General features: G+C 41.0%; 1 protein-coding gene across 2 annotated transcripts; it reads left to right on the forward strand.

The window, feature by feature from the left end:
• Window positions 1-87: 87 nt before the first annotated feature.
• plekhm2 (pleckstrin homology domain containing, family M (with RUN domain) member 2) lies at window positions 88-24,214 on the forward strand. Of its 2 annotated transcripts, XM_030055192.1 has the most exons (21): window positions 88-624; window positions 754-964; window positions 2,152-2,258; window positions 3,764-3,873; window positions 3,990-4,089; window positions 4,621-4,708; window positions 4,796-4,970; window positions 6,726-6,785; window positions 9,430-9,733; window positions 10,277-11,125; window positions 11,824-11,893; window positions 12,193-12,283; window positions 13,230-13,294; window positions 14,364-14,452; window positions 15,000-15,132; window positions 16,381-16,571; window positions 17,163-17,228; window positions 17,380-17,539; window positions 18,670-18,849; window positions 19,470-19,586; window positions 20,024-24,214. In XM_030055192.1, exons 2-21 carry the CDS (start codon window positions 905-907, stop codon window positions 20,159-20,161), a joined length of 3,153 nt encoding a protein of 1,050 aa, XP_029911052.1. In that variant the 5' UTR covers window positions 88-624; window positions 754-904; the 3' UTR covers window positions 20,162-24,214. The 2 variants fall into 2 exon arrangements, with proteins under 2 accessions (XP_029911052.1, XP_029911053.1); XM_030055193.1 differs by lacking the exon at window positions 6,726-6,785.
• Window positions 24,215-25,370: the final 1,156 nt, after the last annotated feature.

The raw sequence follows: 25,370 nt of genomic DNA on the forward strand, positions 1-25,370 counted from the left end.
GCCGGGACCGGCCGGGTGATGCATCCTGGAAGTCGTCACTACAAACGAGGTTAAAGCTGACTTTATCAGTAAACGCACACACCCTGAGGAACTTTAGGGATTTACAGGAAATTCGGCTGGTACCCGAGTCACCACGTTCCTTCATCCCAGAAAAAACTTCAAAATCTGACGACCGCGCGCCAGGGTGTATCTTTTGTGGAATATGACTGAGAAAATCAAGCCAATCAATTCGAAAAGTTGCAATTTTACTGAAATTAGAACTGCTCTGAATAATGCATGCAGGCCGAATTGAAGAGCGGACTTAATTAACTCGAAAAAAGTACTGAAGTTATGTTTACGGCATATTTGTTTGCAAATTAGTTTAGCAACACAGTAAACGGACTGGTTTTTGACTGATGTCTTTCTCTCCGTGCAAGAGGCGCTAATGTGTCGGCGAGAGCAGTGACGTAATCCGCTGGCTGGGGGAGTCCGGGACAGGCTAGCGGGAGAAACTAACATTAACCATAAACTGTATTTATGATTTGTGGCGACAAAAAACGTGAATGGATAACTCCGAGTAGTTCAACGTTGTTCGCCAGTGTGACGACACATTTATGAAAAGAAGTCGCTCCTTAGGAAAATAACGTAAGTGGGAAACCAAAAACTTGCTAACCATTGTTAGCTAAAACTGACGCGAGCCAAAGTGCTGCATCAGACTAAAGTCGCTTGACATTTGTTAGCAGCTACATTTGTTGATAGTGCTGTCTGCTTCAGTTTGTACAGAGGACACCCAATGATTGTAAAGGAGCTGTAGTGGCGGTTAAGCTAATGCTAGCTAGCTAACGTGACGTTAGCGTTAGCAGAACAACAACAGCTTTGCTGTGGAAGTCAGCTGACAGCCTGCTGCAAGCTGCCAACACCAGGGATGGATCAACTCAAAGTCAAGGATCGCATATTGGAAAACATCTCCTTGTCTGTCAAGAAGGTAAGCTCTGCTTGTCGGGCCGCACATTTCATCTGTTATCTTACTGATGACCTTCAAGTGTTTTCATGATTAGGAATCCTCTTTTGTCTGCCAAACAAGGGCAACTTCGAAGTGAAGAGAATGGGGAGCACAACATGTCCACAGTCCCAGTTAGCTCGCAGTCTTTGAAGGGTGAAGTGGTGGGCCTTGCCCCTAATGACATCAATAGCACAAGCCTTCTTCTCCTCAGGCATTCTTGGTGTTGTACAGTCGCCAGGTTTAGGTTGTCATGTTCTGGGATCGTTTTGCGGCCACAGTGAACAATGGGGGCAGCCAGCCCCCGTGTTCCTCACTGCGGCATGTGTTGTAAACATACCTGCAGTCTGTGCCGGGCTCAGTGCAGGGAGTTGGCTAATAGTGTCACTCCTAACTCCCAGTTAAGTCGGGTCATTTTGGGGGTTTGTGTGGAGCTATGACTAGTTCTGTAAAACTGCCTTCCTCATTTCTGGCAACACTGCTAGCTTTCTGGCTTTGGATGTTTGCCCTCACTGACTCGACATAACTATGCAAATCCAGATCCTACTAACCATGGGCTTTCCTCTCTTCCCCTGTCTAAACCCATCTCCTTCCTATTTCTACAGTCACATGATAATCAGGAGGTTGCATTAAGAAACCCTGTTTCTGTGTTTTTAATGCAGAAGTATTGCTCTTTAACCCATAAAGAGGTCTAAGAAGGTGTGACTGAAAAGCCTTATTAACTTCATTAAGGGCTAAAGCCGTGAAAGTGCTTATGAACTGACATTTCCCACATTTTCATAAGAGCTTATGCTCTGTTTACCTCAGACAAACATTGCTTAGTCATGTGGAGTTTTTAACTCTGGAAACAAATTTCCTTTCATTGAGCCTGGAGGTTTTTTGTCCACACTTTACCCTTGGTTTATACTAGTTACTATCTACTTGGTTTATTCTAGTGTTTCACTATAATATGGTATCAGTGGGACCTGCTGAATAGTTATTTACAATGTGACTAAAAATTTAAAAGTGTGCCCTCATAATAACTTTTTCCATACAAAGTGTTGTAGAATTGCAGCCAGCTTTGAAAATGGGAATAGTGTTTTTGTAACTGGACCTGCAGCCAGACTCTCCCCTGTCCCAGCCACAACAACAGACCTCAAGTAAAACACTACTGAAACCCTGTATCTTCGTAGTTGCAGAGTTACTTTGCGGCCTGTGAAGATGAGACTCCAGCCATCCGTAATCACGACCGGGTCCTGCAGCGGCTCTGTGAGCACCTTGACCATGCTCTGCTGTATGGGTAAGAAGCTAGCCCCCGGCCTTGTTTTGCAAAATGTAAAAGTGCATACAACAAAAACAGATTTATAGAAACATGCATACACCTTCCATTAACCCATATTTTCCTAAGTAACTGCTATCAGAGGAACATGAAACTGCTACTGCTGACCCAGGTATCCTAATATGCCTTTTGTTCATGGAAAAGTAAACCTAACCACACATTTGGCTTTATCAGACAATGGGAGTGACTGGCCACAGCATCTCCAATGTGTCCTGTGTGCCACAACCCATCATGTTTTGAGTTGTGCTGCTTTATGCATCACCATTGCAAGACCTTTCATAACCCTGTGGCAACCAGTCCAGTTGCCTAACACACTGAATTTGTGGCCATTAGTTAGGAAACACCACCATAGGCTGATGCTTTTTGCCCAAACCTAAAGGCTTTTAGACTACAGCACAAACAGTTCATGAAGGCCTGGTTGTTCCTCTGGGATATTATTGTTGTGGAGTGTAAAGAACGATTTGAAAAGTTATTCAAACTTTATTTCACTGCTTCACTGCAGAATTTGGCTCTGCATGTGTCAAAGCTCAAAAAGATATACATTTTCCTGTCAAGTTTTTTTTTTCTAAGTCCCATTTTTGCTGTGGAAAATGGTGCACACGTCTTTGAAGCCCTGAGCTGTATGCCAGTAGTGATTATAAATGAGGCTCCTGGGGGCTGTACTACGACGTGAGAAAATGGAATTGATTGGGTAATTTGAAGCTTAAGTTGGTTTTCCGCATCATGAAGGTGTCTTACCTGAGAGATGGAACTCATTAATACGTTATTGGAAAACCCTGGGGTAGGATGTGTTCCTGCCTACTGCATAAAATGTAAAAGCACCACGCCTTAGACAAATACACTCCTGTGGAAAATGGTCTCACCATTTCTGGAGAATGCTAATGTGAGTTGAGGTGCAATCTGGTGGTGGTTTGCCCTACCTGTCTTTGGGGCTCCATAATATGCACTTATCATGTTAAACTATAGGGCATTAGTGAGAGTGTATTGAGTGGTAGGGGTTGAACGGGCTGACCTGTATCAACAATTTTCAGTTTTCTGTTGGTTTTATTCTCTGGCCTTGGCTGTGGTGACAGATATCCAGTATGTTTACATTCTTCCTAACCTTTAAAGATTCTTTTTTTGTTCCTCTGACACAAAATGTGGGACACTGCTTGTCATTTTGTAGGACAGCGCTACAGCCTCATTGTTGCAAACAACACCCCTTTTTTAGCTGTGACCAGCAGCTCTATAGCTCAGCCAGTTGGTCGGTTGCTTACGTGCAAACACAATACTGACTGAATACAAACACTGAATTTATATGATGCCTAAGGTTCAGCAACAGAGTAGCACCAGGAGGCGTTAGGGATTCAGAGTCTTCCTCAAGGGCACTTCAGTGGGGTTCCAGGATCCTTGGTTAAAAAGTGATCACTCACTGCAGCTCTTAATTCCAAGTGTACTTGACATTACTGACTGCTTCTACACTGCAGGCTGCAGGACATCTCCTCAGGCTACTGGGTTCTGGTCCTCCACTTCACCAGGAGAGAGGCCGTCCGCCAGATTGATGAGCTTCAGCACATAGCAACCAACCTTGGTCGAAGTGAGTGGTATCTTCTTCTCACCTCAGAAACAATACAAAACACATTTAGACTTTATTGGATGGAGTGAGTGCATTGAAAAGAAGGCATTAATGATGTATCTCTCTTTTCTGTGTAGGTCGTGCATGGTTATACCTGGCCCTGAGTGAGAGCTCATTAGAAAGTTACCTGCGCCTCTTCCAGGAGAACCAGGGTCTACTACAGAAGTATTATTTCAAGTGAGTCCTCTGTCAGGAAAAATCAACCCTCAGACACTAGGAGTTGTCATAAAGAGTTATTATAAATCTTCAGGGCAGTTATTTTGTGATTACATGTTGTAGTATCCTTTTTTGGTATAGCCACTACCCTTCAAAAGCCACACCCACTTCTGCTTAAGTTTGTGATTTCCCATATTTCCTAGAATGCTGTTTGACAACCCTCAGAGAAGGGGTTGGGAACTTGGGCATGTAAATAAAGCTCGCTACAGCAGATTCCTTGCATGATTGTTTGTCGTTGCAAAATGGTGATTCTAGAAATAAGCCCTTGCTCTTTGATTCTGATGGACTAACATCAAAAACCTGATGTTTGCTGTTGATGTTTTAAAGTTTTTAGCTTAAACATGGTCAAACGTAATTGTAGCTGTCACTGTGAAGTGGTGTTGTCTGTGTTCGGCAGTTTTCCCCCCAAAAAATGGTTGCAGCAATGCAAGGCATGTTACTGCTATGTGGATTTTTCCATGCAGGTAACACAATGTTTTCCTTCACCACCAGGAATGCACTGGTCTGCAGCCATGACCACCTCACACTCTTCCTCACACTGGTGTCTGGCCTGGAGTTCATTCGCTTTGATCTGGAGCTGGTTAGTACACGTTTCATGATGTCAGTGCAATGATTCAACTTTTAAGTGTGTCTGTAAAATACTTTATAATGCTTCCTGCTGGTTCAGGATGTGCCATATCTGGATGTGGCCCCCTACATGCCAGAATACTACAAACCCCAGAACCTGCTGGATTTCGAGGAGAGGCTGCCCAGCTCAGACAGCCTTTCTCTGCACTCCTTCACCTCCCTCACCTCCACCAACCTGGAGTGGGACGACAGCGCCATAGCCCCCTCCAGTGAAGGTAGGGACTTCTCTCTTACCACTAACACTCTTTGCTCTTTCAGAAGTGCTTCTTCTCATAGTGTTTGTAGAGGGTTCTGTGACTTTGGTTTGCTGTAGGTTGGAGGTTTTTTTTTTTTGGGTTGGGGTGAATGGGGGTTATAATACATTTGTACAATATCACCTTGCCAAGAAGCTAGCCACAAAGTAACTATCCCAATGTAGCTATTTCAGTGAAGAAAACAAACAGTAACAAATGCTGAGCTATCGACATCCATCTCTGTGGTGGCTTCTGATCCTCTGTCACAGAGTGATACAGGAAGTGCAGTGTTATCAACACCTTTCTGGATGTTGATAACAGGAAAGATGTGGTTGCAAACTTTTCAGAGTGTTAGCTGGGGGGAAGTCCACCGCAATGGCAGGAGGCTAACAGTTAGCATGTGGAGCATCCAGCCAGTATCCAGCACTCAGTAACAATGAGAGGAAGAAAGCACCACTACTGTGCTACACAACAGCTGGGAGGGGAGTGAAGTAACACCACGTTTTTCGAAATGGGTGAACTGTCCCTTTAAACTGACTTGTTTAGCCGTTCAGTTTTCACACATAGCTGAGCAGACTGGTACGTTGCCTTGTCCCACACCCTCTGGCAGACACAAGTTCCAAGGGTTCTTCAGGTTATTTTCAGCCTGCGCCTCATTCTCCTAGTTTTTGACATCATGACAATTATTTGTGCTCAGAATTTGTCACTTTCTTAACTGTGGGTCATCCATTACAGGTTGTCACTTTGGCTCCACTCAGTTGAATCTGTTTTGGTCTGCTCAGCTGGCTAAAACTGAAAAATATTTTAAAAATCTTCTTGGCAAGAGTCATCCCAGTGAACAAAATAATAAAATAAGTGGAACAGTTCTGACACACTAAGTTTGCAAAACAGAGTCACTGTTACATAACCACATTTGCACAAAATATACAGCTAACATGAAGTTTTGACTGAAGGGCTAATGAGATAAAATCACTATGAATTGAAGTGTTTAAACTGAGTGGTGGTAATTTGTCAGGTTGAGGAGGAACAGACTGAAATTGAACAGAAAGAAAAAGAAGTGTCCTGTGTTACTGAATATCAGCTATCAGAAGCTACAGTCCACAAGAAACAGTATCAGCCTGCAGAAATCCACATCAGTCAAGCCCTAGTATTTATCCACATTTTATTGCTGTTATCAGTTTCATGTGCTGTTATATTTTTTAAAAAAGGGCTTTTATCTAAGCACTTGCATCATTTTTAAATAGACTAATTGTTCTTTTATTTCCGTGTTGAATGAGTTTGTAGGAAAAGCAGCGTCCTGCTCAGTCAAGCACGTCCCTCTGTACGATCGCACTAATTCATACAGTGATGTCATTAATGGCATATTGAACAGGAGGTTAGATTGAGCCCAGCAGACACTTATGACTCAAAGATACCAAAGTGCATTTTCTCAAATGGATCTCTCAGTAGTAAAATGGAGTAGTAAAACATTGACACAGAGAGGCTGTGGTCTTCTCAGGGGGGTGATGCCAGAGCTCAGTGTGAATGCTTTCCCCATCACAATCCGCAAAGTATTGAGTCACCTTCCCCATGTGTAGTTCCCTCTTGTCAATTTGTTCCCTCCCATCACGTCTGCTGTTATCATATGTATTATATGTCACATTTTTTTTTATGTTGTTGTATCATTGTCTTTCACTCTCCTCTCTACAGTCTCCACTTTCCCTCTCTAATGCTGAATCTTATCCCTCCTTCTTTTAGATTATGATTTCGGTGACATCTTCCCCGTGTTGCAGTCAATGCCAAGTGCAGACTGGGAAGGTGGGACATTGGTTAACCCCTCCCCTCCCTTCCCCTCTCCCCCGTCCACCCTTTTCCCCTCCCCGCTCCCTTCCTCCGTCCCTCCCATTGTAGCATCACGCATGGCCATCCCACACCTTGTGCTCAATGCATGCTGGGTCCTCTCTGGTTAGAATCTAGTCAGTAATTTGATTTGTTAATAAGCAGAAGAAAGCCAACTAAAGTGACATGTGAGGTGATGGTAACAAAGATCAAAAGTGTAAAATGTGTATTCTTGAGAAATGGTTTGAATGTAGTCATATTTATAATTTTTATAATCTTATTTATTATTGAGAAAACAGAATTCCAGGTAGACTATTTGTTAGACAAGGCAATTTTACCTGTTTAAAGGAGAAATCATAAAACACAATTTCCTAGAACTAACCTGGTAAATCCTGTGCAAGTGATCTTTTTTTTCCCTCAATATTACTCATGTCAAGGCAAGTCAGTATGACAGAGCTTTACAGTGTCCTTGTTTCTTATGTTCTCAAAAGAACATAAGTGATTAGTGATAAGTGAAGGAATGTGACTTAATGATTAAATGAAAATTTGGGGGATTTTTATGTTGGATTTTGCATTGATGTAGAACCTCTAATACAGTTTCTCTTACGTCGTCTTTAACCAGAGATTTACTTTCTCAGCTTCCCAGCAGAACCAGTGTAGGCTAGATGACACTTGGCAGAAACACAATCATACTAAAAGTTCTTTTTTTTAGCCTCCATGGAAATGATAACAGTGTACCTCTATGTTCTCTAGGGATGTTGTTTTACCTAAAAAACAAGAAAATGACCAAAAATATGACATTTGCATATCATACTAATATGAAATGGTATGGTTGTGAGGAAATGCAGCTCTTCTGTGCGTGCACTTTTGAGCTCAGTGTTTGTCATCTGTCATGCTGTGTAAGGGTCTCTCGTCTGGGGAATGATACTAATGCTTATTCTGCCTTCATGTGGACCACAAGCCAACACAAGTTAACTGTTCTGATGCAGCTGGTGTTCACTCTGTCTGGTCTCAGTCTGTCCTCCATGTGTCAGTCCTTCTGTCTGATGTGTCTTTTTGTGTGTCCTCTCTTCCTCCGTCGAGATGTATGTGTGGCACTGGCCTTGGTTCAGCTAAACTCCTGTAGCATCAGTCACAGTCTATGTAGAGTTATGCTGAAAAGTTGACTTTGTTTTTTTATTGACACCAGAAGCTCTCTGGGGCTCATCTGTGTTTTAGAATCCAGTTTGAACACCACGCAGTTGGTTTAATCTATCAGAATTATCTTAGTGATGCATCTCAGAACATTAATAGTCAAATTACAAAAGTGGGCACTCAGATCCCCCAGTTATTATTTAAAAGTTTGTTTTTCTTATGGCCCATCTCTGTAAGCTACAGAAGTAAGGTTTGACCAAGGCCTGTGCCACTGCAAAGAAAGCTGCTGCCTGTGCACCTGTGTCTTGTGCATCCTGTTGTATGCCTCTCTGACCCTGCCAAAGAACTGCACTGCAGCCCCTAACATGACATGTATGTGACGGCGTAGATGTGTAAGGAATACACCATATACAGGACTGTTGTTTGGATACTGTCTCGTTGGTCAACTTAGCTGTTAAGTGATGAACACATAGACACCAAAGTCAGTTGCATAATGTTAGTTGCCTACTATCATTCAACCAGTGGTGTAAAAATTAATTAGAATTCATCCTTACATAAAAGTGTTTGGAAACTACTCAAATAAAGGTGAAAGGCAGTCATTACAATACTACTGAAGTAAAAAAGCTAAAGCAGGTGTCACCAATTAGTGGACTCTGGTCCAGGTCCAGAATGTAGACTGTATAAATATCTTTAATACAGTCTATGGTCTAGACCCTGTCATGGTTCCGCCTGGACCACGAAACAATGGGTACATTTTCTATTGTGTTGTGGTTTAAATGTGTCTTGTCCAACCCTGTGCGTCATTTAAATCGGCCAACCAAATTGTTCAACAGCAAGCGCTTGTATTCAGTGAGAGAGAGAACAGCTTTTTTCAAATATTTATTGAAACATATTGAAAGCCAGCTTCTGTAGAAAAACACAGTCAAATAAATCTTTTTGGAAACACACACCAGTAAAATGAAGATCAACAAAGAGAAAAAAATGTTCTCAAAACCTGACAAAAAGCTTTGTTGGTTAAAGTGGGTGCTCACCTTTGTTGTGGTGGCACCAGGGGGCACTGTCCACAAAGCTATATACATTTATTTTCTTTGCATATTTTGCAGCAAGTAACAAAGGTATTGAGGGAATATACAGAAGATTAGAGGTATACATCTTATTTTTAAAATGTGGTGACATTAAAGTAAAAGTAAAAAAAGAGACAAATACTCCAGTAAAGTAAAAATCCCTAAAAAAAAAAAAAAAAAACGTACAGTAATGAAGTATTTCTTTTTCGTTATTTTATACCACTGCACTCAACATAGCATTACTAAAGATAAAGTGCAGCACCAGAATGAATGATCCAGTGGGTAGACCTTGATGATTTTGGTGTCTCATCACTCAACAGTTAGTTGACCGGATAATCTACCAACAATCTTGTAGCGTGAGCAAGTAAACATGTGAGGGCCACCTTTGCATTGACCCAGAGTCTTTGTGTTGCTCGTCATGACAGAGGGTGACCTGACAGACCCGGCCAGCTGCCCGAGATCCAGTGGTTCAGATCCCCAGACGGTCATCAGTGACTCAATAGTCCTTCGCGCTGGCGTTGCCACCGGCTCCGTGGTCACAGTCAAAGTAGCTGCTCCCCCGACTCCACACAGCCCCACGTTCAGACACAACCCCTTCAACGAGGACTCGGACACCAACACTACCAACACGTCCGCTGACGTCACGCCGGTCCACGTGGCCAGCCGCCGTGACACTGCCGTCGCTGGAGACGACACGGAGAGCACCGGCAATGAGCTGGAGGTCATCAGGTAGTCAGAGTCTCCTCATCTCCACACCACCTTCAACTGTGTCAAAGCCAGCAGTCTGAACTCCATTGACTCAATGCACATAGTCATTACGCGTGCATGATGAGTACTGATGAGTAATACTAAATAAGGAAATCCCTGTTTTTAAGTGGCTTTACCATGCCTTTCAAAATCAAGAATCACTTGGTTTGAGGAAATAGACATGAAGCAGGTTTGCAGGTTGTTTTGATTTGATTTGATTTTCATTTAACTGACTACATTTGAACTGAGCTACTAATTGACCTGGAAGGGGTTTCCTTCCCTCTGTGATCCTTCCCAAGATTTGGGCCAGTAAAGCCCTTTGAGACTGTACTAAATAAACTTGAATGTGGACAGGGGTTGTTTAATGGCACATTAGTTAAGTACCACGTAAGTGTATATATGTCGCAACAATGATATAAAAAGTTGACCACAGTATTTTACTTTTTAGGCTCACAATTTGTCTTAATAGTTCATCAGCTTGTATGTAGATTGGAGGGACCACAGCTAACCACTCTGGTCTTCCAGGATGGCCAGACGAAGGAAACCAGCCAAGAAGCGACGTGGGAAAGGTTCCACAGATTCCAGCAGCAGCATCCATAACTCCGTGTCCTCCGAGCAGGTGGAACTGGACAATGGCCTTCAGGCCCCAGAGGACGGACAGGGGCTCGACGATGATTTAGATGTGTTAAGCTGCTCTGTGGGGCAGCAGCTGGAGAATGGAGTAGAGACAGTGAGGAGAAGAAGCAGGAGAGGAACGGTAGATGTGGAGGAAGGAGAGGAGGAAGGGGCGGTCGGTCTCCTGCGGCTCCCGGAGATGACAGACACCTCCATGGACAGTGTGGGTCAACCGCTCCGTGACGTCATGGACCGTCTCAATGGGGCTCTGGATGGGGGGGACGCCTGGGAACAACCGGAGGAGGAAGACAAGAATACTGAAGCCAGCGGCCCCCAGGCCTCTGTGCAGCAGCCCTTTCGAGAGGATGCAGGAGGCGAGCCACCTGATCCAGCCTCGGGGGAAATGTCTGGTGCCCCTGTGGCCCCGAGCCCCAACTTCCTGCAGGCCTCTCCTGCGCCTACAGACTTGTACTGCTTTACCCCCCACAGTCCAGACCTTGCTCCCAAGGGTAGTGGCCACCATGACCCTTCAGGGCATGGCCAGTCGCAGACTCTTCCTGGTGGCTATGAAGATGAAAGAGAGGCAGAGGCACCGGAAGGACAGGTGCCCACCATGAAAACGGAGGGCGAAGCCGAGGAGCCAGAGACAGATGAAGCGGGAGTGTCGCTCAAGAATGAAGTGACAGTCGGGGAAGCAGAAGAGCAGCTGCAGGAGGAGAAGCTCAGTCCCACAGAAAGCTCTCATCCTGCAGAGTTCAAGTAAGGAGTTCACACAAAATTACTCAATTAATTTGGGCCTTATGCCTTAATGTTTTCTTATTTTTCTCTCAAATTTGTTCTTCAGAAACACAGCAAGAGAAACATGAATTGTGTTCCCTCTTACACACAAAAATCCATTGATGAATCACACTTCATTGTAAATTTGAACCACTTGTTAACACTCCGGTCAGCACGCTTAAGAACAGCACATATCAATGTGCACATATCAATAAAACTCACTGTTGCTTCTTTACCTGAAGCAATAAACGTCAGGTATCAGAGGAGTGTTTTTGTGCCCTCAGAATGTAAATAGCTAAGTAAATCGTCTACTTGAATCCTGGCACAAAACACGAGACTGTGTGTAGTGAAATAAGACGATTTTTTCTTACCTACTAATGAATAGAAATTAAAGACAAAAAGTTGATTCTCATGTATAAGAACATTTTTATATCAATTCTTTTCATATGCTCAGTTGTTGCATGAGTTTTGCTGTCTTTAATCTAAACTCTGACAAAAGTGCAAAGCATAGGCTAGTTTTAACTGGTAAGTAAATGTGTGTTTATGGATGTCATCTTTACTGAGATGTACAGTGACTGTAAGTGATAATCTATAGAAAATTGCTGCAAAATCAAGACTGTTAAGCTTTACTCTCTGAGGTGGATGTGTAATGACAGGCATTTGTACTGTTGATATTTCAGGGTGGACAACAACCACTTGCTTCTGCTCATGATTCATGTGTTTAGAGAGAACGAGGAGCAGCTCTTCAAGGTGAAGACTCGGCTTTCCATTTTCCTTATTCATATTGATGTTTTTTTTTTGCATATGTAAACATGGCAAAATTTCATTTTTTGCAGAAACTGTAAATGTGCATTTTTATTATCTTATAAAGATAAAGCTTTATGCTTTATCTTTAGCCTAATTTGCTGGGCTTGTGTGAAACCTCAAAATTTAGAGAGTAGTAGTAAAATATGTGTTCAAAACAGTTAGTTTGCTCGTGCTCCAACACTAAAAGATTATTACTACACATTTTGTATGATCTGTGGCGTCACCTGTTTTTGTTTCCTCAGATGGTGAGGATGAGTACAGGGCATATGGAGGGGGATCTGCAGCCCCTCTACCTGCTGCTCACTGATTGTTACATGTACCTGCTCAGGAAGGGTAAGTGACTAAAACATAGAGTACTACAGTAGCTTCATGGTGTAGTAACAAGAGGTAGAACAGTTTGAGTAATCGCTTAGTCCCTATCAAGTGAAAATCCTAAATATTTGCTGATTAGTTTCACAAATGCCAGTGATTGTGGGTTATTTTGACTGCTGATCATGCTAAGCAAGCATTTCAAGAGCTCATTCAGGCTTTTGTAAGTTTTGGTGGATATTTGTCATTTTTATGACATTTTACAGACAGAACACCAAATCAGGAAAATAATCAATAGATTAATCAACAGTGAGAGCAACCATTAGTTTCTACTCTACATGGCATTTTTGCCACTTCATGGAAATGATGACGCACTAACTTTTAGGCCATGGTTATTCAAATAGTTAAAAAGGGGTAGATGTAAAAAAGTGTATACTTCTTCCCACTCCTTTTTCGAACAGGATACACTATATTGTTTATCTGTTTCTCTTTTTGTTGTCTTTTTTTTATCTTTTGTATTTATATATGGAAAACAAATAAATATATATATTATATTTTTTTGTTGTATACTTGTTCGAAAATAAAATCTTTCATTCATTCATTCATTCATTCATTCATTCATTCAAATCAGCTGCCAGTCATTCAGTATCATTTGTTGTTAAACTGAGGGTGGCCAAGTGAACTGGCTGTTTCTTTGACATACAAAAAACATGGTGCTCATAGAAAAGCCTACTGTGAACAATCTGGAAAACATAGTACTGTATTGTATTTCACTTTTTATGCTGATGCATAAATGTGTTATTAGAAATCTATAAAATCTGTAAAATAGATTGTTTCATTCAGCAGTCAGATTGATGTTTGTCCAATCAGACTGTTAAAAAATCAATGACTGGAATCAGACCCTGAAAACCTGATTGGTGCATCCCTAATACGCTCCTTGCTTTTCTTTGTTTTTACCTGTCATTCTCAGGTGCTGCAGAGAAGCCGTACACAGTGGAGGATGCTGTCTCTTATAATGAGCTGGACTATGTTTCAGTGAGTGTCCTGCAAAACAAAACTTAATTATCAGTTTCCCCCTTTTCTTTGGCCTGGGCTGCTGCTCTCGCACACTGACACAAACACCCAAAGGTAGGAGATGCTTTTTTTGCATTCTCCCCACAGCATTTGGCAAAAGTTTAATTCATCAACTGGTCCCTCGAATGTGGATTTTCTGTATTCCAGAGAAAACAGCGTGCCACACACTCACACAAATTCTGGAATCAAATACATGCAGTTAATGAGTAAACACACTATCAGTTTTAGATAAAATCTTACATAAAGAATTTCCAATGTGCACAGATGGCTATAACGTTGGTGAGCAGCTGAAATCGATAAATGTTGAGTTTTTAATTTAAATGAAGTGCAGTTCTGTGAATCACAGGCATGCCAAATTTTCTAAAAGTCATAACAAATTTGTAACAAGTCTTATGTCATATTCTGTCTGTACATTTACCAATAAATAAAGCAACATTAAACTTTGATATCACATTCTCTCCATGCAAATAGGAGCTGTTGTGGAAATGTCAGGGATTGTCAGGGAAAATCAAATCCCCCCTCCAGCAGAAAATGACTAACATGAGGGTAGTTGAAAACTGAATAGCCTAATGGAGTGGAAACAGAGTGGCTATTCAGTCTGAATGTCAGGCTAATGGAACATGGTGGGGTGAGCTCACTGCTCACTGAGGAAGTGTTTGGCAGGAGATGGACCTGTTTTACTAGTTTGCTATAGCCTACGAGCGGCAGGATTGCAGTAAAAAACCTTTCACAGAGCTGCACTTCAATGACATACAGATCAGACTCACTTAACCCCTTTCTACTTTGTAAACATGGCTGCCATATGCGCCACCTTACTTGATGACTGATAAATGACATTAAATGCAAGCAGCATGGATATAGCATTTATCTTAGTGCTGTACTAGTTAATTTGGTGTTCTGTTTCAAGGTCAGTATCCATCATGAGATCACTTTTAACCAAACTATTTCATCGGTTGTTACTCAGATCATGTTATTCGTGAATGAGAATATAAAGGGATTATCATTCAGCTGTGCGGCTGGTGTGTCTTAGGTGGGCCTTGACCAGCAGACGGTGACAGTGGTTTGCACCAACAGACGAAGACAGTTCCTGTTGGACACAGCGGACGCCTCACTGACTCTGTGAGTGTGCACGTACCCCCGTCTGTTGTTTCTCACTTGTCAGACTGTTAAATGGATTAGACACATGAAGGTTTTCCTGCTAATCAAAGCATCCAACACCTTTTCACCTGGCGTTAACATGCGTCCTCAGTGATTTGATTGTGCACAGAGAAAGCAACAGCCATAACATCAAGGTGTAAATGCAGCTAAGACACATTGATGATCCTGTCACACAAATCACGTCTGGAGGTGGTCGGAAACACATTTGGTATCATTATTTCTTTTCTTTTCTTTATCCCAACTTTGCATTGAGATGCATAATTTTTCATTGACCAATTCATTTATTTCCAGTATTGAGAACGTTACTGAGATTTTTTTCATACAACATGAACGATACATTTAAGAGTTAACTGGCTAATGGGAACAGGATGCATTGTTTTAAATAACCAATAAGGTGTATTAGGATTTTGTATTTTGTTTCATAGAACCAAATTTGTTACACCTTAACGTGTGTTACATGCTTGTTAATCTGTCTTTTGATTTGATCCAACCTCCCCCTCTCCTCCAGCTGGTTCTTGTCAGTCCTCAAGTCGGCCATGGTGAAGGGATGTCGTGAGCCTCCCTACCCCTCGGTCCTGACTGATGCCACCATGGAAAAACTGGCTCTTACCAAGTTTGTCTCTCAGGAGTCTCACTGTGAGGTACAACATATAAATAAACCACTCTATTAAAAGTTGTGACCATTCTTTAATATACCCAACACCACTAAAGTGGAAAGATGTAACTTTTCTAAGTTACCCGTGACAGGAAATAGGGAATAGATTTGTTATTCCATTTAATTGCAGTTTAGTTCTTTTTTTGTTACCTTAGATAAGCGGGCTCCTAATTTTGCACTGCAATTCTGCAATGCAATTTTGCAATTCTGAATGCTTATGTATGCTGCATGTAGAGAATATTAACAAACCTATCAGTGAACCTGATGATAGTCTGAAGTTAACCTTGGAGAAAAGCAGTGGATCTGATCTTAGACCAGTGCCATATAATGTGGGCAATTGGATTATCTTGAGAATGGGATTAACAGAAGCAGACTGCACAACATTATAGGTTTTACAGTAATATAACTGTACATTACCAATGTTCTACTGATGCATAAAAATTCGAATTACATTTTAAAGCCATAGAAATAAAATGGGGATGCTAATGCCATTCTAGGGCATAGCACTTGAAGCAGCTCCCCAAGTCAAGCTCAATCTGAGTAGAACTAAAAACACTTGAAACATCATTTTTTAGACAAGGCTAAAAAGGGTCTAAAAGCTCTTTTGATTCCATCACTGTCATGATGTATCAAAATGCTTGTAGTTGTACGGCAACAATATCAGGTTGACTGTAAGACAGCCTTTAGTTTTCATTGATTTTGTGAAGAAATGTGTATTCACTGTGATATCTTAACAATGGGCTTGGTCCTCAGCAGAACTTTGAAAAACTAAGAAAACCTCACTTTTATCCTGATCATATTATTTATTGTTATCCTAAGGGCTTTGAAAACGTTTTATATACTCCAAGGGGTTGAAGAATTTTTATTTACCTTTAGCTCATGGAATCCCTCCACTAAAGTTAAAAAACAAAACAAAACAAACAAACAAAAAACTAATCAAAACTGGTTTTTAGAAAGCTTTCCCTTACCAACACATATATGGATTCATTTTGGTGACTCTTACCAATCCTGCCTACTCTCTCAGTCTGCAAGAAGCTGCATGGCATGGCTTTGTGCAACCTCTGCATTTCCATTTTATACAACTAAAGATGTCATTTTACAACAGCTTAGCAACTGTAGCATCTTTTGGTTTTTCTGTGTTTCTTCCACCTTTGTAATTTTCCTGTTTGGGCCAAACTCATGTTCTTTGGCAGGCTTCCAAAGTGATGGTTAACAATTTCTGGCTCTTCTCCAGGTCTCTGAGGTGTCTATCTACTTGTACTCACTGGTCCACTGGGAAGATCCTATGGACATGACCCTCTCTCCCCAGGGTGGTCCACCAGGCTCCAGAGAGTGTTTTAGTACCAAGGAGGGGACACTACTGTACCGGGCTGGTACCACTTACCTGGGCAAGGAACTTTGGAAGAGCTGCTACCTTGTCCTGAGGTAAATGTTTAGTGTCGTGGTGTAACTGTAAATAAATGAGACCATGTTAGAGATGACCAATAGCCTTTTTCTTACAACATGGTATTGTTAGTGTTACTAAGAATTAAGGCCACCATTCTATGTAAATCTTGTTTCCTTTCCATGGGAATAAAAATGCTCAAATGTAAAAAGAGGCTGATATATTCTAAAAATAAGTTAAGTGAAACAGTTTCGTACAACACTGTTGCAGCTGTTTTGATTTAATTGACTTGACTTTTAATTGAAGTTTTACAGTTTTCAGCGGAGCTCAACTTGCCTGTAGGAAATGGTGATCTATAATGAAACTATTGATCAGTGGTTAGAAATGAAAAAGGGTATTTAATTTTTTTTTTTTTTAAATGCACAGCCAAACAGTGGAAAAAAATAAAAGATTAAGCCTTTTTTATGGGGCAGCCCCTGAACTTCACAGGTTTTTTCTGGCAAGTCCCAGGTTAAAGTTCCAGGTTTGCCCTGATGAGTCAAAAAGAGCCAAAAGTGCAGTTTAGTGTATAAAATGTGTAAATGATTTATTGATGTTAAAATGCTAAATGAACCGTCCTCTTTCCTCTGCAGCAATGGGATTCTGTATCAGTACGCTGAAAGAACTGACGTGACACCACTGCTGTCGATCACCATGGGGTAAGCTTCCACTGGCTGCAGGATGAAACTAGGAAACGTTTTCAGATGAGAGCGCAAACTGCTTCAGTAACTGCAAACAGATATTGTAAAACCTTATGACCACCCAGTCCATTCACTGATTTGTGACCGTTTTATCCCCACTGTTTACCAGAGGAGAGCACTGTGGAGGCTGTCGGCGGTCCAACAGCACAGAGCGCCCTCATGCTTTCCAGGTCATCCTGACAGAGCGCCCCCCGCTGGAGCTCAGCGCCAACAACGAGCAGGACATGGCTGACTGGATGCAGCTGCTCTGCCAGTCCGTCTCCAAAGGGGTGAGGAGGGAGACTTGCATGGCTCCCATAGCACGCCTGGTTCATACTACAGTACATTTCATTTTTTGGAATATTTTTACCTCCGCTAACACAGCTGGACAGAAGTCATGTTTTCACCTCGTTCTCTTGTGTTTGTTAGCAGCATATCTCAGTTGTGGATGAAATTTGCGTGAACCTTAGGGGAAAGAAAGTTTCAAGTAAAAACTGTGTACTGGAGTAATTTTCCTTAATTTATTGTCATTATTATTCTGTCTTTTCTTGGCTGTCTTCTGTTAATATTTTGCTGTTGCCATGACCCAGTTTCCCTGCTGATTTCATTAAAGTTTTATCTTATGCTAGTTTATCTGAAAATGCTGATTTGCTGGGATTTGAGTGCGGGTTTGGTTATTTTTGGGGAGATGTTGTATAAAGCAGTGTAACGCACTGACCACATCTTTTGAGCTGTTTGCTATATCACTTTTCACAGCGTGCTGAGCTGAAGAAACTCAGCCACTGCCATTGACTGGTGACTGGCTACTTCACACCTCTCTGTCACATTTATTGTGTTCACTCAGCTGATATAGAGGAAGGGCTGTCGTGTTGTTTTTTTTATTCTCTTATTTCCAACAAATTAGAAAAATGTGATTTGTTTAACACATTCTGTGAGCTACATACAAATTTAACTTTCAGAGATAATGAATAAGAAACATGGTTGATTAGAGTAAACAGTGTTCTTTTTCCTGCATTAGTATCACTCCAGACTCACGCTGTGATATCACACATTGTGGCTCTTAATTCAGGCCCCTGTGGGAATCACATTTGTCATGGTAGAGTGGCTTTTCTCACTGCCATGCACGAAAAGTGTCAGATATTAAACTTCGCAGACAAATAACCCCTGAGGTTATGTGCAGTATGAGCATGGACATGTTTACCGCAGCTGCCAGTGTTCATTACTCATATGATAGAAAGATTTGATTCAACTGGGTTCCCCTGTGATCCACAAACACTTTACAGTGCTGAAGGCCAGAGTCTGCCTGTCTTAAAATACATATCCTCAGCATCAACTGCAACATCGTTTTGTAAACATCTTCATTTGCAACATACATCATGCTTTACTTTCTCACTTCTATCAATCCTCTCCCTCCCCTCAGGTCGTCCCGCAGGGCGTCGCACCCACCCCGTGTATCCCGTGTTGCCTGGTGGTGACAGACAGGAAGCTGCTGACTTGCCATCAGGACTGTCAGACCAGCTTCTTCCGCTCTTTGGGCAGCGCCGACATCTGCGACATCACTGCTGTCAGCCTGGAGGCCGACAAGGAGTACTGCGTTGTTGTGAGTGGCCATCTGTGTTAGCTCTGTTTGTGGTTGAGTTCAGGTTCTATCCAGCATACAGTATAAGACTGAAAATATATCATTGATAGCAGATTTTAGCATGCCAGTGTCACCTGTGTCCCAACTTGCTGAGTGCAGATTTAAGGCCTCCTTATTAATCAGCTGCCCTGATTTTGTTTTCATATGTTCTGCAGCTTAGATGTATGCATTTCGTAGAATTTCATGAAGATTTGGGAGTAGATGTAGTTAAGTTAAAGGTTAAATCATGAAATCTCGTTGTGTTAGTCTTTAGTCTTTGACTTTTCAACATCAAATTAGCATCAACATGAAATTTGTTAGCTCATCATACAAATGGCAATAGAACATAAAATTAATTTGATGGTCAGTTTCTTGCAGTCTCATGCCGGAGAGTGAGTAAATATCACTAGATCCTGGTCATGAGGAAAAAAAAACATAAAGAACTTCACCTGATATGAACAGTGCTCACAAAGAGTGAATCCCTTCTGTGCTTTTTGAAATAAATGGGGTATACTGAAATCAAAATATCTTCTCTGTCAGTGAATGTGAGTTATAGTCGGTGAAGTCTTGACACTGTGTGTTGACACTGTGTTCCTGGGCAGGAGTTTGCTGTGGATCGGGCTGAGTTCCTCCCTCCCTGGATCTTGTACTTCAGTGGCTGTGAGGAGAGAGACCGCCTGCTGGAGGCACTAGAAACCGCCTGGAAAGACATCTTCAAGGTGGGAAGATGGTTTATCATTTTTTTGATTGGTTTAAGTAGAAATATGCAACAAAAATAAATGCAGAGGATGATACAACGGTTATTTTTAAAATATTTTTCAGTGGGCTTTTATCATTGTGCTTGTTAGTGTTAAACTATGTATCTGTTTCTTGATTTATTGGGATGATATTGGATGATTTTTTTTTTTTTTAATGGATGGCAGCCATCTACCTCTAATACGAGTTTGTTTAATCACAAATGAACTGTACAATATGTATTGTTATTATTCTATAGTAGTAGTATCACAGGGCAGTTTTAGTAATTCCATTTGTTCCATTGTCAAAATGCTGTTTCAGAGGCTTTGTTGGGGGGTGAAAAGTGTCAAATTTAAATATTTTATCTTCCCAACACGTAATCAGAAGGCAGTTTAAACTGTGTCCTCCTCACCACCCACAGGTGAGCCTCCCCCGTAGAGACGTGTTAGATCCATCGGTGCAGAAACGCTGCAGCGAGGCCCTGGCCTTGATGAGGAGCGCCTGGCAGAGGGCTGACAGCCTGGCCCGGGGCCGAGCCCAGAGAGAGCCCTGGTGCTGACCAACACACTCACACACACACAACACACGCCAACCGGAGGGTTGTCAATGGAATGGTCAAACAGACAGGTACAGTTGAGGATAGACTGTAAGACAGAAAGGATGGATAGGGAGGGATCAGACAGCTGATGGATTTTATTGCTGGGATCACTCTCTCTGCAATGCATTTGTGTTACTGCAAACTCGAATCTATTGAAATAAAACGATACAGTTATCGGTTGTTGTATCACAGCATAAACAAAGGATGCACGTTTGACTCACTGACAAAATGTTTTTAGCATTAAAACATTGTAAGGAAATAGCAGAAAAAATGCCCAAAATAAATAATAGGAACAAGACAACACTGGGTTTACTTTACGTGAATATTATGAGGAAAAATGGAGCAACTCACTTTGAAATAGCACCTCACTGCTGTTTCACTGCTGCCAGTCTGCCTTAAAGAATGTTATTTGTATTGGATTCAAGGAAAATTGACTTGCATGATCCTGATAATGTTGGGAGATCTTTCTTGCCCTGCCGATGAGGAACAGTGGCAGACGGGGCAGTGAAAGGACAGATGGCGGGGACATGGAGAAGTCTTTGAAGCTTATATTCTACATGTCATTCACGTAAGGCCGCCCCTGCTGCTGAATCAAAAACCCTTAACACTCAGCAATTGAAGTTCATGAACTGGATTTTGTCTCTACTCAGCAAATGTGGGGATAATTTCATCTGGAAAGTTTCCACAAAAAATCCCTGCCTTTTTAAAAAAAAAAAAAAAAGATAGGAAGAAATGTTAATGGACATAACGTGAAGGAAGAGGCTGAGGAAGCCTGAGGAAGTTTAAAAAAAAAACAACACCTTCTTTTTCTGTTGCTCTCATTTACATAGGGAGGATCAATTGTTAATTATTATATAATAAAACAGAAAGCCATATAGGGGACGTGGTTTGGGATGTTGAAATGTTCACACACTCCTTGCCTTGCACAAAACGGTTTCCATAATGCTTCATTTTGCTTTTACAAGTGTTTACTACCAGCTGCAATATGTTCTTTTGAACCTGAAAGGCGGTACAGTTTTAGTGCAAATGTGCAGCCCTGTACAATATTAAGATATAATCACTAGTACTCATGTGTAGATGTATGATATTCCTTTGGATTTTGTCTGTGGGCACATACTGTAACTCCCAAGCATTAAATGATATGTCAGATTCACATGGTATGACAGCGTTTTGCCAGAGAGAACGAAGGTCCCTGCTGAAGGATATCTGGCTAATTAACACTTGCACTTAACATCTCGCCTCTGTCGTCTGTCTTGGGTCATAGTTTGTCATTTTCAATTTTGTTACTGGGGCAGATAAAAACGAAATCAGGAAATACAACAGACTTGCCTTTTTCTCAGCTCTAATCTTAACAGAGGAGTGGAGACTTACCTTTGAATGCAAGCTTGCACAATTTTTTTGGGTTGTAGTTTCTTTCAATTTCTCTTATTTTTATGGTACCAGTTGCAGTTTTGTGCAAATTCCATAAACAGCTGGGTTTTTAACATTTTAGAAAAAGTGGGAACAGTTGTTATTAATTTGTTCTACTGTATTCACTTGAGTGGTTACTTTTATTTTGTGTTAACAGACATACCTCCCACTCAGAGTGGGTTGTGTTGTTGCATTTGTGTTAAGAACGCATTAATGCCTGTGTGTCGACAAAACAGACCCATCACTTTTCTCGGCTTCTGTTTGCAGCACCCTTGGTTGGTGGCATCATGCTGCACATTTAGGTCCTACAACAGAACTTCTTAAGCCGCAGTGAGCACTTTCCTAATTTGATATATTTCCTGTCAGAACAGGATATTGTGGTGAGACACAACATGAGGAGAGATCGTCCTAAAGTGTAAATCAATGGAATGTCAATTAGGTGGACAACGGCGTTTTATTTGTTTATTTATGGAAAGGGCACAAGGTGGGATTGTTCAACATCTGATTCTTTTAGCAGTTGGATTTTTCTTAATGCCTACTGATGGAAAGTATGAAATTAATTTTGTACTTTTTTTAGTCATTTTTGTTGACAAGGTGTATATTGTGGCATTGAAAATGAATTAACAAGGTGCAAAACTAATTTTTCATTTCATTGCAACTTCAAGAGCTGGCTACTCTACTAAGGTCATTGTGCATTAATGTAGGAACATATTTGAAGTTTATAGAAAAACAAAAACAAAAAAAAAGTTAACCTTTTGACCGAAAGCAAATGTAGCATCTGCTTTTACCTTAATACTCAAAATGAGATATTGTTTATACAAACTCGCTTAAAACAAGAATAAGAATTATTTCATCTGTAGTCACAGATTATGGTTCCTTGGTTTTTCTCAGCATTGATCCAAATTAACCCACAACATAGCCTGTAAATTTGTCTTCTATTTCCCCCAAAATTAGTCACAATAGAGCACTGCTGCTGCGTATGTCAAAGGTCAACAGATTGGCAGTGTTAGACATTCTCATTGCTAATTTGTGGTGGACGTATTATATTTATAAAGATTTCACCTGTATCCTACATCAATCCCAGTGACAATGTTGCCTTTTTGAGATCCTTAATTGAACTGCACATAATGATTTATGACCCATTGATTTAAACCAAATAAAGCGCAGTTTCCCAGCGTGGCCTTACATGGGACGTCTTGGCTGGCTTTTACTTTGATCACTTTGATCAGGGTTTATGTTGCGGTTTCTTCGGAGCGACAAGTCAGAATACAGATGTCACCTCTGCTCACGCGTGCCGCTGTCTGTAAGACGCCGTGTGTCTTTTCTCCGTCACTTTATTTCTCCAACGTTAGCATTAATCACTGCTTTGAGCCTTTCTAAGTGCCACTTGGTCTCACTTGTCTTCTGCGCTTCTACAAAGGACAATTGATCTCAGGTCAAAAGGGGATGCAAAGCTACATCCACTAACACTGGAATGTGGACTATATAGGACCAACCACAGTCACATTGAGTGTGGATGTAAATTCAAGGCGATTATGTCAGTTCAGTAAATTAAGTGGTTGACTCTACATGGTTCACCGTCCAGTCTTAATGAATGTGGAAACACCCAACACCTTAAGACACACCTTGCATGCTTTGTTAACGCTGTTTTGTCTAATTTGATTTTTTTAAGTCGCTTTTTCTGTTTTGGTTCCACCCGTTTTCCATATGGCGTTACAAACTTACTTTAAAAGCGCACTGGAAATGCATTAAAGTGATCTTCAAATGTTGGAAAAGGCCTAATGTCCTTTAAAAGTCCTTCAGTAGCATAGATACGATTGTTTCCAACATAGGATTGTTACAAAAACCATTTGGAAATGTTTCTTGGGATTATTAAAAAAAAAAAAAAAAAGATACACTGCTAAGTAGGGCTGGGTGATACTACATTGATCTTTTACCAATATCTTGACTAGACCCGATGTCATGATGCAGCATAAATGTCATTTTTCTGGTTTTAAAGGTTGCATTACAGTAAAGAGATGCAGTTTTCTCAGCTTATTAGACTGTTTTAGCTGTTCTCGTATTTGCTTCTAACTGCTTAGTCATCATATCCACATTACTAATGACTGTCTTATCTTATCAAAGCACCTGCACTCATCCTCCAGTATCACTGTCACAATACTGATATCAGGGTATGCAGTCAACGATATCATGGTATTCGTTTTTGTACATTATCGCCCAGCCCTACAGATGAGAGTTGTGGTCTATGAAGTAAATACAATGGAAATGTCATGTTGTCTTTTTGAGCAGTGATTTGAATGTGGGGCATTGCTGGCCAATGGTGGATTACATCTTTTGAGTGATGCTTTGTGAAACAGAGAGTTTTTTGTTTGTTTGTTTGTTTTTTTGAAATTGTGAATACATACAGTGTATACAGTATATATTGTTTTTATTATGTTTAGCAGTTTTTTAATTTGAATTGTAAATAGAATATGGGATTAATCAAATATAACATATGCTCACAAGTGCATGTCCAGAGGGTTTTCTACTGTACATAATGATGATGAATGTACAAATAAAACCTTTGTGAATACAACAGCATAAATAAATTCAAATCAAACTCTTGCGGCGGCTTACTGTGGTGATATGATGTGCTCGCTGGACTTTTAACATCTGGATTTCTGTTACAGGCCAAAAGTAATGAAATGCTGTGCAGTGACATTGTAAGGAGAGTTACATTAGAGGAGCACTAAAAGATAAGACAAGTCACAGGTAAGAAACCAGTTATGTGTTAGTTAATATTTCTGTATTCCTAAGCAGCAAAACAGCATAAACAGTCATGCAGCACATTTGTATTTATCACTTCCAGTTTTTTTCTGAATAGAGTTTCAAGGCTTGGAAATACACACAGCAGGGAGATTTTCACTAAAACACAAATCTGACCTTTTTTTCAGCAGGCAGTGCTCATTAATGAACATGGTTTGTAGATTTTCTTAAGCTCTAATGCAGTTTGATAGTGTGCAGTGACATAGTTTGATGGACCACCATGCCCTTTCTCAGCACCATCCTGGTTCATAGTAGCACTGTTCATCCACCTGGACTCCATGAAAGAAGAGATGTTGTGTCTCAATGGGACCCTCCTAGCAAAATAAAGGATAAATAAAATAAAAAATAAAATTCATACTGGGAGCTGACATTAATCACAGTCTTCTGTTCCCACTGTTGTTCACTTGTGAAGAGCTGGAGCATTGAGGGGAAAAGTGTCTTCTCAAGAGGAAGGGGAGACCCACGGATGCTCAGGGAACCCATTTTCCTTCAGATATCTTGAGGTCAGAGGTCAAGCTACTTTGTAGATGACAGTGCTAGTTTTTCTTCACTAAAATTTAGCCTAATGTGGAACTAAATTAAGCTCTTGTGCCAACAACCAAGCATGACATGCTTGACATCAATGGGTTCATTAGCTTGTCTAGTGTAGTATGATACAATCTTCAGTGTAGCTGCACCACTAAGGCCCAGCAGTGGAACGTTGGAACACTAAGGGCTTAGAATGGTTAAACATTTAAAAACTTGATGTATTTCCAAAATAATAATTAACACTGCTAAACAATATGTAGCAGAAATGACCTTTTGGATCAAATAAGTGCATGACACATATGCATTTGTGCTCAGAGCCAAGACAGAAGACTAAACAAAGCATGGTCCATTATTAAAGAGCTCATTCTTTCTCAGCCATGTCTTTTATTGACCACTTCCAGCTGATGGTGGAATATCTAGGAGGGAA

This window comes from Myripristis murdjan, chromosome 7 (genome assembly GCF_902150065.1).
Source record: "Myripristis murdjan chromosome 7, fMyrMur1.1, whole genome shotgun sequence".
Taxonomy (NCBI): domain Eukaryota; kingdom Metazoa; phylum Chordata; class Actinopteri; order Holocentriformes; family Holocentridae; genus Myripristis; species Myripristis murdjan.

Excerpts from the sequence above, each read along its gene's own strand:
- plekhm2 (XM_030055192.1), top strand. The coding sequence starts at position 905 with ATGGATCAACTCAAAGTCAAGGATCGCATATTGGAAAACATCTCCTTG. Across the intron at positions 4,971-6,725 it reads CATAGCCCCCTCCAGTGAAG|ATTATGATTTCGGTGACATC; the intron begins GTAGGGACTTCT and ends TCCTTCTTTTAG. Across the intron at positions 16,572-17,162 it reads AGCTGCTACCTTGTCCTGAG|CAATGGGATTCTGTATCAGT; the intron begins GTAAATGTTTAG and ends TTTCCTCTGCAG.